Raw genomic sequence first — 12,163 nt, 5'->3', positions numbered from 1 at the left:
CATATATATGGAATCTAAAAAAAAAAAAAAAGGGTTCTGAAGAACCTAGAGGCAGGACAGGAATAAAGACACAGACGTAGAGAATGGACTGAGGACATGGGGAGGGGGAAGGGCAAAGTGAGAGAGTGGCATGGACATATATACACTACCAAAGGTAAAATAGATAGCTAGTGGGAAGCAGCCGCATAGCACAGGGAGATCAGCTCAGTGCTTTGTGTCCACCTAGAGGGGTGGGATGGGGGGGTGGGATAGGGAGGGTGCGAGGGAGACGTAAGAGGGAGGGGATATTGGGATATATGTATACGTATATAGCTGATTCACTTTGTTGTGTAGCAGAAACTAGCAAACCATTGTGAAGGTATTATACTCCAATAAAGATGTTAAAAAAAATACAAACCTTGTAAAGTTTTTAAAGTTTTAGCAAAACACACTGCAACTCAAAGTGAAAAAATAATAAAAAAATAAAAATAAAAACAGTGGAGTTTGTTAATTGCAACAACTGGTTGAAATGGTAGAACAAGTGTGGATGTACAGCGGGAAGATACAGTTTTTATAGGTGTCATTCATAAGTTAATTGTTAAATAAAGTGTAAGATTCCATCATCTTTGTAATGTAGGTCATGACAGCCTTATGTAAGTGTGCTGAATATAAAAAATACTTTTTTTAATATATAAAAACTGTGAATATAAAAAATATATAAAATTTTTTATATATAAAGAATACTAGTGCTGCTGAATATAAAAAATACTTTTCAATATTACCATTTTACTCAGAGGATATCAAATATATTTGAAAAGAAAAATTTCCAGTTGCTTACTCTAACCTATAAACGTTTTTATATCTAACAATTATTGACACTTCTGATCAATTTGATAAGAATGAATAGGTCAAATTATAATATACGTGTAAACTTCTTAATCAAATTTCCACTTTCAAATGTATTTTTTAATTTGCAAAATTATACGATAATCATTACTATTTTCTATACATTGTTTACCTCCTTTGGATAAAAATGTCCTGTAAATTACACTCTCCATTAATTTGAAATAATGTATGCAGAAGACTGGTATAATCTTTCTTTCATTGGAACAAAGGGACTGCCTATAAACACTTTAATAACTATATTTATGTTTCAAAAGTGACATGTCTCCTCCAAAGCTGAAATGAATTTCAAACATCTAAATAAATAGTACTTGATGAGATTTATGTACTGTTTTTATAAATAGATTATAAAAAATTAGAAAATACCTGACTGATTGAGAGTAATTCCAGTCGTATACAGAAAATTATCCACTTTCAAAAACTGTTGTAGGACTGTAAGGTAGCCTGTAACGTTGCTAATGTGATGGCTGTTGGGTAGTCTAATTAAGGCTTTTGAAAACTGAACACTTGGTTGAGATTTGGCATCTGGAAAAAGGAAACCTCATTAGCAAATAGACAAAGCAAATGCATATTAAGCACAGCACTATTGGTCAGGACATTTTACTCTAGTGAACCAGTTATTTCTAAAACATTACTGACATCTCCTAATTATAACTGTTATTTTATATTCAGATCTGAATAAATAAGAAATGCCCCTTTCTTTAGATCATACAAGGCACCTTTAGCCTAGAGAGTGCTTGATTCGCCTGGCCAGAATTTCTTCACCCTTTGAGTTTCACTCCAGGGAACCACACATTGACCCATGTGGTTCACTTGGGGTTTCATTTCTGTAACAAGAGTAGAGGTAATGGTGCATGCCAGAATGGGCTGAAACCAATCAAAAGCATCTCATTATCCTGTCGGCCACAGTGATTTGTTGAACTATGGGACTCGTGAAAACCACAGTTAATGAGATGCAATGTGAGTTTTGCTTGGACTTCTAGGGGAAAAGACCTGCTATTCCCCACTAGATTTTATGTGAGCAGATATATGTCTGGGAGTTGCAAAAGCCATCTTGTGACCAAAAATGAGAGCTCGTTTGAAAATGAGACAGTATTTAAGGACTGGAGAGTTGAGAAATGGAAAGAGTAAAACTAGTTCTCAATTATTTCAATTGAAGCTCCCTGATCAAGCCATGTCTAAAGTTGGTCCCATTCCTACACTTATCAATCATTTGGGCAATAAATAAGTGCTTCCTTTGGGCTTAAGCTAGTTTTGGGTTGGGTTTTCAGCAACTTGCAACAGACAGTATCTTTGATGATAAGCCATATACTTAAGTAGGTAGGTTTCTGCATCAGGCAATTAAACATGCATTAAAAGTTTTTCAAATGCCAGCCATTCAATTTATAAATATTATTTCACGTAAATAACTTTGAATTGACTATCCTCTAATTTATGGAGAACCCAGGGACAATATTGATTTTTTTCTGTAATCAGCAGATCTTTAACAATTCAAGGGTCAATTCATATCATTAAAACTAAAAATTATCAGAAACAATCAGTTAAATTCTTAGGATGAAAAAAGTATCCGTTTTTAAAAAGTTACATGACAATAAAAAATAAACGATACACTGACTGAGAATTATCTTACATTGTTTTATTTATCATTTATGTATGAAGCTAGAAAAATGGTACCTGGAAAATAAACAGTTAAGGGATATAAAGAAAAACAACACATCTATATTATCCTTGTTAAATTGCTTTGAGGGCACAATGCAATACCTTTTGATCCCTTACAGGTACTATCTACAACTTACTTACTCTTTTAAAATGTGTGGCTTAATTATGATGAAAATCCAAACTTCTTTACAACTGAAAACATGTACACTAAAGGAAATGTCTAACTGAACTTCTCTAAGGTTTTACACATTCCTGAAGTTTCCAATTTTTCCTGCTCCTTTAACTACAAATAGATTTACACACAGGCCTAACACATTTTTCACTATACAAAATGAACCACTTCCTGATAAAATCTTAGAAGGAAAAATATAAACGTTTTTTGGAAGTTAAGAAGTGAGGATGTGTACTTTCTAAGGAAAGATTTAACATCATCAGAAACATCCATCCTTTCTCGGTTGGCCTCACCAACAGGTCAACTCTTAGGGAAATGAGGCAGTAAAAGGAATTCCAGAGGGCTCACAGTGTGCTCACAGAGATGGGCACGTGGCATGGGCAGTGCCACCCAGACAGACGAGAGCTCACCGCTGCTTGGTACAGTGGCAAAGGAGTGGTACGTGAACATGCTCACGCTGATTCTTTTCATATAACCCAGCAGAAATTACAATTTGTAACGGGGTTTGAAGAATCCAGTAAGGAGTAGGATGTGTCAAGATAAAACCAAAACAAACAAACGAAGCAGGACTGTGGAGAACCTGATTTCACTAAGGCCCCAGCAGCATAAAATGTGGCCTCTCTGCAAACATGTAGTTCCTATTTACTTTCCACCCTTCATACGCAGCGCTGCATCCACCCATCCTGCCATGCACCGGCAAACTCAGTGCAAGAGTAAGAGATTCTACTGCCTTGCTCAGTAAATTACTCTAAGATTAATCAAGCCCTAATTATTTTTTTCCAAATGATAGTGTTAGGCTTTCTTTTTTAATACATTAGGACTAAATAAGATAAGCTTCTGAAGATGAAGAGAACTTCAAAAACAGTTCTTTTTACCATGACTCTTGTATTGGACTTTGAGGTTTTCTGCCTTTACCAGTCATTCTTATTATGCTTTAGTTCTCAACACTGATTTCCCAAAAGAAACAAAAAAGCCAATTATTGTCATTTATAGAGGTTTTACATAATATGCAGTAGGAGTCACAAAATGCTGGGACTAGTTAAGGGGGTGAGGAGGTGAGGTAAGGATAAAACCATCATCTTCGTGGTTGGTAAAGCAGAGCTGGAGGACACAGCTTGAATCAGACCCCAAATCACGCTTCCTGTATTCTTGCCCTTGGGATATGTGAGGCAAATCATGTCTGCCAAGCAGATACTTAACTCCCCAGCCTCAGACCCTTCCCACACAGGCAGCAAGATTAATGTCAGAGGCAGGAATGAAGGTGACCTGCAAACTAGAAAGCCCCAAAGGTCTGAGTCCTTTTCCCAATTTCACCAACCACTAAAGCTCCGTGAGAGACGTGATTTGGAAAGCAGTTCAGGGACTCTTTCCAGTATTTCTGCAAGTCAGATGTTCTATTGGGGGTGGCTAAAATGGTAAAAGACAGAATGATTCCCACTACACACACACACACACACACACACACACACAAATGCTATAGTTTGTTAGTGAAATAAGAATCAGTTCAGATCAACTTATAGTCAGTACTAATCATCCCTGATCAATTTAGATTTTTCCCACCTTATAATCAACACTGATCCACTGGTGAAGAAGTACAGTTATACAATATAGTCACAATATAGTCTCTTTACTTACTAGCTAAGTAAGAAGTGGTGTACTTACCAGCTAATTTTCCAGTAATTAAAACAGTGTCTTCAAATAGCCATATATTTGCTTGGCTTTGTGGGAACAGTGAAAGTGTAACTGATGAATATACTGTGAAATATAGCATAATTAGGATATTTTATTAGACATGGGGGGAAAACTGGGACAAATATAGTTCTGCTCCAGCAGGTCCTAAAACTGTGGGGAAAAAGAAATTCAAAACAAAGGAAGAATGCATGTATAATATGATAGAGGAAAAAAAGGAACATAATAAAGTCAGACGATTCGGCATCACTATTTTACTAATTTTTAAAAATTGTATACAGTAGTTTGTACCAAGGTGACTAATGATGTTCTCTAACTAACCCCAGATATATTTGGTCGAGTTAAATGCTTAAACAACCCTCTGCTATTTTCTCTATATAATCGTTAATTATTTCCTTCTTATATTGAATAATTTTTAAACCGTTTTTTCCTGGCCCCATGATTCAAGGTTCTCTCAGATGGGGAGTACCTCCACTCTTCTTTAATTTCCCATACAAAGGTGCAGTGCTCTTCTTCACAGTGTGGTTTGCCAAACAGACTGTGCTTTGCCAAAGGAAGAAACAGTTTAACACATAAAATGATCCAGAGGCAACCTGTAGTAGTAGGGAGGATGGGGCTGGACCCGCCTACAAGAGTAGGCACCTGAAATGCCTGGTGGGAATGAGTAAGTGCAGATCCCCTGAAAGATAACTAAATTCTTTCAAGATCAGGAACAAGAGGCAGGGAAAAAAGACCATCGTTTTATAAGCAAGACCAAATCAAACAACCTGACCAATCCTGCAAAAGAAAAATAAGTTCTGAGGCATCACCTAAAGTACAAGTTCTCAGTGATCTCTCTCCTCCATGCAATGCAAGTAAATATCAACAGAAAAATAATACAATATCCCTAAATCACTTAAGAAAGGATAAAACACACTTGCATGAAAATACTTTTAAAATGTGGAGATATTTCAAAGAGCTGTAAAGGAAATACGGAAAAGAGAGGATAAAATATTAAAAGTATACAGTAATGTATGGGTGGATGTAAAATAATAAACTTTTTTCTTAAGTAGGAAAAGAGGACTACCAAATGAAAGTAATTTTAATTCAGAATACACTAACATTTAGATGGATTGCTAGACTTATTAGATTGGAGAGGAGGTGGTTATGGTAGTAGCTTGGACCCCGAGATGATTTGGATACTTTCTTAGTCCCAGGTAGGTTAAAAAGGGCTACCCTGACAGCTTTTTCTATTAAACCTGAGGAGAATCTTTCAGAAAGTCACTTAAACTTGGACTCAGATTTCCTTTGACTTTAAAAAATGTTTCTGATTATAGACGGGATATATATCCACTCTGGGAAAGTTGAGAAATACAGAAAAGGAAAGAAGAAAATGATGGTCATCACAATACCACCACAGAGACAACCACTATTAGTATTTCAGTATAGCTCTTCCTGGATTTTTCCTGTGATTTTTTTTTTAAAAAGAGGGAGTATGATATTGTATACAGAATATTTTCACCCTGCCTTTTCACTTAAAATAATATTGTAAGCATTTCTGTCCCTCAACAGAAACTTTCATAACATTTTCAAGGTCACGTATCTTAAAGTATCAAGATTTACTTAACCACTACACTGTACAATACTGTACTTTTAGATTGTTTCCATTTTCACTATTACAAAATAATATTTGACTCAACATCCTTGTGCACAGATATCTGTCCACTTTATTTGTATGTTTGTTTTTAGGATGGATTCCCAGCAGTCAATGATGATGAAGATTTCGAAGGCACTGACACACACATTTCTAAGTTGTTATCCAGATAACACTGCCGACTTCTCCCACCAGCAGTGTTTGAGGATGGCCATCTTGCCCAGCTTGTCAATATTGAGTATGTTCACTTTTTTTTCTTTTTTTTTTTTTTTTTTTTGCGGTACGCGGGCCTCTCACTGTTGTGGCCTCTCCCTTTGTGGGGCACAGGCTCCGGACGCGCAGGCTCAGCGGCCATGGCTCACGGGCCCAGCCACTCAGCGGCATGTGGGATCCTCCCAGACCGGGGCGCGAACCCTGTTCCCCTGCATCGGCAGGCGGACGCGCAACCACTGCGCCACCAGGGAAGCACCCGAGTATGTTCACTTTTTAAAAATGTTTCTAAAGTGAAAAAATCTAAGAAATGTGTATTTTGGGGGCATACTTAGATTATTAGGAAGGTAAAATATTTTATCATATTTACTAATCATTTGTATTTCCTGTTTTGAAAACTAAGTCATGATTTTATCCATTTACCTTATTTAGGCAGGGCCTTGGTTTTTTTTACTGATGTGTATGAATTCTTAACACATTAAGGACATCATTCCTTATTATTTCATATATTTTTTACTACTTTTTAAAACTATGGGGAAATCTACCTTTTATGACATCTTTCATTGCTTTTCAGTTTAAAAAGACCATCCTAAAAAAAAGGATAGTTTATTAAATTTAATATAATTTAATTTTCTATATTTTAACTTTTTGAGCAATATATTTTGGAATATGGATTCAAATTAATTTACTCCAAATAGTTAACCAAAGTATCCCAATATTACTTATTGAATATTCAGATTTTTCCTCAATGATTTATGATTCCTATCATAGATTATATTTTTTATGCCTACTAGTATCTGATTTGTACCACATTACAAATCAGAGTACAATATCACTTAATTCTGTAGCTATATATTTTAGTTATCTGGAATGGCAAATTGCCTCTAGTAAATCGTCTTAGAAGATTTCAGGTATTTTGACACATCTGTTCTTTAAGGGTTATTTTGCCAAGTGTTTTGTTAATGCATTAAATCTATAAATTAATCTGGGAAGAATTCAAATCTTTACAATATTCAAGCTAAGAAAAAATATTTTTCCAGTTTCTGGTGTTTTAGTTGATTTGGTTTGTTTATTTTTTAGGTCTAAAAGTAACATTTGGTAGTTTTATTTTCCCTCCCCACAGTTACTTCACTTTTTTTTTGTTGTTGTTGTTGCGTTACGTAGGCCTCTCACTGTTGTGGCCTCTCCCGTTGCGGAGCACAGGCTCCGGACGCACAGGCTCAGCGGCCATGGCTCACGGGCCCAGCCGCTCCGCCGCATGTGGGAGCTTCCTGGACCGGGGCACGAACCCGTGTCCCCTGCATTAGCAGGCGGACTCTCAACCACTGCGCCACCAGGGAAGCCCTTCACTTTTTTTTTTTTTTTGTAGGTTTCCCTGCATATTTTGTTTGTTCTTGTTGTTCTGAGAGGGACTTCTTTTCATTATTTTTCCTAATTGGTTATTACTTCTGGTATATAAGAACATGTATTGATTTGTAGCAATACTAATTTGTAGTTTTCCAGGGATATGATCATAACCAGAAAAAATGGTTTTGATTCTTCCTTCCTAATAGCTATCTCCTTTTTTTATCTGTTAATATCTTTTTGCTCTGATAATAACTTCTACTACAATGTAAAATAATATAGACATCTGTGTTTAGTTTCTTATTTTAGTAGGATCACCTCTAATATTTTACAGTTAAGTATGATTTTGAGATACCTAAGGATATCTTTGTGGTCCTAGTTTTTAAAGAGTATGTTCTTGGTTAGGCATGAATAGTGAACTTATGAAATGCACTTCAGGCAACATTTCAGGCAATTGTTGATATTATCACATATTAGTTCTAATTTGTTCTACTAATATGATACATAAAATTAATGAAGTTTGACATCCTTATAGTCCTGAAAAGAAGAAAAATCCTACTTGGTCTTGACAGTATCCTATATTTAAATAATGGTGAAATTCTTTTCTGTATTGTTTAGGAATTTTGCATTTAGAGTTATAAGTATGACTGGTCAGTAGAGAGGTGTGTGCATATGAGAGAGAGTATGCACACATGGGGGCATTTAATTTTGTATTACCTTTGTTAGGTCTCAGAATCAAGGCTGTACTGATTTGGTAAAATGATCTGGGGCACTTTTCCTTATAGCCTTTGAAGTTATTTTTACCCAGAACATTTTACCCATGGTTATTAATCTACCTCATCTAAAATCAATATACCATTTATATTATCACAAAATTGTTTTATTGGATTTTTAAGATTATTGCCAAATTTTTTGATAATTTTTATGATTTTTAAAGCTTTTATGTAGTTTTATCTTTTATTTCCTTCATTTTTGTTTAAATTAGCTAGATGTGTGTATAATTTACTTCAAAGAACTAACCCTTTGTCAATTATTTCTTTATATTTTTCTAATATATGCCAATCTACTTCAATCTTTTCATTTCCTTTTTCCCATTTTAGTTGGTTTCTTCTTTCATTATTTTTCTCACTTTTGTTGAATGAATAGTTGTACTTAATTTCTGTCTTTAAAAAAATTTAAAGCATTTGAGACCATGAATTCACCTCAAATACATCCCTATCTGGATTTTCCAGTCACTTTATTACAATTTTATTCACATGAGTCTTATTAAATTATCTAATTCATTTTTCATTTTCTTTCTCATTCTAAATTTAAATAGTCCAAGAATTCAAATGTTTCCAATATGAAACTAAATAAAATATCTAAAACGTAACAAGAACCACCACAATAAAAAATAAAATTTTTAGAAAGATTGATTACCTAATGTATCATCCTTCCAGTCAATCAGACTTATATTCTGGTACTTTGTATGGCCAATTTTCCCAGTATTCAATTAGTTATAATAACTCCTACCATTTTTTTTCCAGCTTTATTGAGATATAATTGACATCTAACATCATGTAAGTTTAAGGTGTACAATGTGATGATTTGATATGTTTATATTGTGAAATGATTGATTGCCACAATAATTAACAATTCTTTCTCCAGTATGCCTCTTGTACTCTCACCTCTCCTTTCCATTTCCTTTCTTACATCAGGCTACTGTCCACCAGCACAACCACAGCTTCATAGCCAGGCTCCCTGAATCCATTTTAGCCCTGCTGTTGCCCTGTTCTTTATACACTGTAAATTCAGTTTCTAAACAACTTACTTTCATGTGCTCAAGAATCTACGAGAACTGCTTTATTATTCGTCACGTAAATCTAAACTGTTCATCTTATCTTTTGAGACTGTCCTTTAATTATCTGGCCCTTTACTTTAATTTGGCCTATCCTGCTTCTAACTAATTCTTTGGGCATGCCGCACCTCTCTCCACCACCTGCAGACAACCTTTGTACCAGAGCAGAGCTGTAGCTCGGGATTCCTTCAAGCTTCTATAGAAGGAAAAAGACCTTCATGTTTTCTTCAAACTGGCACGCCTTTCTAACCTCCTTATATTGGCTTCACATAGTCACATTTTCGGTTTATCAGAACAAGAGAAAAAAAATCATTTACATTTAGTGAAGGCAAAACATTGTTTAACTGCTTACTTGGCATTCTTCCAGTCTTCCAAGGCAGAGGTGTCAACACATAGCCATCTTTGTAAGCAATAATGGTTAGGCTGAGTCCTAACTTGTAGGGTACTCTTATCAACACTGCTCCATTGTTTCTAGTTACTGTGGAATTTGTCTTTGTGTAGTTTACAAACACTTCTACAACTGCTTGACTCAGGTACTGACGACTGATGATGTCATTCACCTGGACTTTCAGCATAAATACAGACACTGGAAGAGAAAAAGAAAATCGCAGCACGTTATATCCTAGAAAGCATATGTCACTATACTTAAAAATGTCATTTAAGACACCTGAACCAACAGTACAAAACTGTTGAAAAATTTAGGAAATACATACACATGGATGGATAGAAAGAGGTGTTAAACATTCCAACAAATTCATTATTCTTCCTAAAACTGAATAAATTTGAATTTATTATTAATACGGTGCAGTATTATCACTCCTTTTTCTCTGCCATTTAGAAGGAGAAGAAGGGAGAACAGTGAATAATGGAAAGAGTTTCTGGCTTTAGGAGAATAATTTTTACTTTATGTTACTAATTTCTAATATTATCAAGTTATATAGATTTAATACTAATTTAAAATACAGTCAAATGTCTTAGAATAAAATGCCATCTCACCAAACCCATTAGTGCATGGCTAGCTCCTTTATTTTGTTCTGTTGTCTGGAAAGCAGGGGATGTGTTTTACTTCCAAATTACAAAATATCAAAACAAAATCTCAGATAGACCTAAAGAATATTATGCTTAGTGAAATAAGTCAGAAAGATAAATACTATGATGTCACTTATATGTGGAATCTAAAAAATAACACGAATGTATATGCAAAACAAACATTCACAGACATAGAAAACAAACTTAAGGTAATCAAAAGGGAGAGGGAAGGGGTAGGGACAAATAAGGGGTATAGGATTAACAGATACAAACTACTATCTATAAAATAGATAAGCAACAAGAAGGTATTGTATAGCATAAGGAATTATAGCCATTACTTTGTAATAGCCTATAATGGAACATAATCTGCAAAAATACTGAATCACTATGCTGTATACCTGAAACTAATATTGTAGATCAACTATACTTAAGTTAAAAAAAAAAAAACCTTTTTCTAAAATATAAAAAAACATTATCCATTAAATATATAGACACAACAGGTGAAAATAATAAAGTCAAGAAAATAAGAATTAAAGCTTCTACTACTTAAAACTCCAGCCTTATAGACCTTGATAATGTGTTCATGCATTTACCAATGATAATGTCTGGCTACAAAAGAACTTTTACCATCATGGAAATGCCTTTGCAAAGCCTGTATCATAACACCTTTGCTAAGATGCCTTATCTTCTATCATAAATGGGCTCTGCAGCCAGTCAAGGTCCATCTCTGCCATTCCCTAGACATGTGACTTTGGGTGAGTTGCTCACCTCTCGGTCCATTTGCTCACCTGTAAAATCAGGAGATAGCAACTATTTTGAGCTAATAAAATAAAATAATGCAAATAATGTGCTCAGTACAATGTTTGGTTATCAAATCTAATGTTAGTATCGTTATTTATAACAAAAATTATTACTTCACAACTGGAGACCACTTCATAAACATGAGTACATCAATAAGAAACACCTCATAAGGAACAAACCCATTTTTTTAAAAGAATTTTTAGCAAGAACATCACATCGGTAAAAAATCCTAGTCAACAATGATTGAGTTGCAATATTGCTACAAAACTGTTGTCACACCTTATCTATTTTTTGTTAAGATAAGCTAGACTTTAAGTTGCTTTTGACCATACAAAGACATTTTAAATACAAATAGAACCACTGTAACTGCCCAGTCCGAGGAAAGGTACCATTCAGCAAGTTATAAAATAGTCCTGATCCTTTTAAGAATCTAAAAATGAGGTTAAATGTTATCCAAACACAATTCTTTATATATTCAGACACAAACATTATTTTTCATATATTTCCTCATACATGATAATAATTACTCTAATAAGAACTAAAATGTGTTGGCGGTTAGTGAACCAGGCATTGTGTTAATTTTTAAGTGCATCATTCCATTTTCTCTTCAAAACACTCCCATTAGATAGATACGATTGTCTTCATTTCATATATTGGTAATTACAGGTTGGCACGGTTTGTAAGTCGTCCATGGAGGAAACCAGACACAAACTCGCCAGTCTCTCCTCAAAGCTTGTGCTCTTATTGCACTACAGTTGCCTGATTATACCCTTAAAAGCTACTCTAGTCCCACTTTAGAGCATGGAAATGGGAAGAAATGGGGGTAAAAATGACTCCTCTAGAGTCACACCTTAAAATGAGGTTCCAGGGCTTCCCTGGTGGCGCAGCGGTTGAGAGTCCGCCTGCC

At 34.9% G+C, this 12,163-nt stretch overlaps 1 protein-coding gene across 1 annotated transcript in view; it reads right to left on the bottom strand.

The window, feature by feature from the left end:
• The window catches only part of FAM171B (family with sequence similarity 171 member B), a 62,467-nt gene that overhangs the window by 18,760 nt on the left and 31,544 nt on the right, over positions 1-12,163 (bottom strand). Inside the window, exons 2-4 of the mRNA XM_007113892.4 lie at positions 9,779-10,012; positions 4,376-4,468; positions 1,249-1,407 (exon numbers count right to left, since the gene is read on the bottom strand). Coding sequence (XP_007113954.1) covers positions 1,249-1,407; positions 4,376-4,468; positions 9,779-10,012 — 486 coding nt within the window. The remainder of the gene's footprint in view (positions 1-1,248; positions 1,408-4,375; positions 4,469-9,778; positions 10,013-12,163) is intronic.

This window comes from Physeter macrocephalus, chromosome 2 (assembly GCF_002837175.3).
Source record: "Physeter macrocephalus isolate SW-GA chromosome 2, ASM283717v5, whole genome shotgun sequence".
NCBI classification, from domain to species: domain Eukaryota; kingdom Metazoa; phylum Chordata; class Mammalia; order Artiodactyla; family Physeteridae; genus Physeter; species Physeter macrocephalus.
The sequence above is the reverse complement of the archived record's forward strand: the minus strand, read 5'-3'. Positions and strand labels throughout refer to the sequence as shown.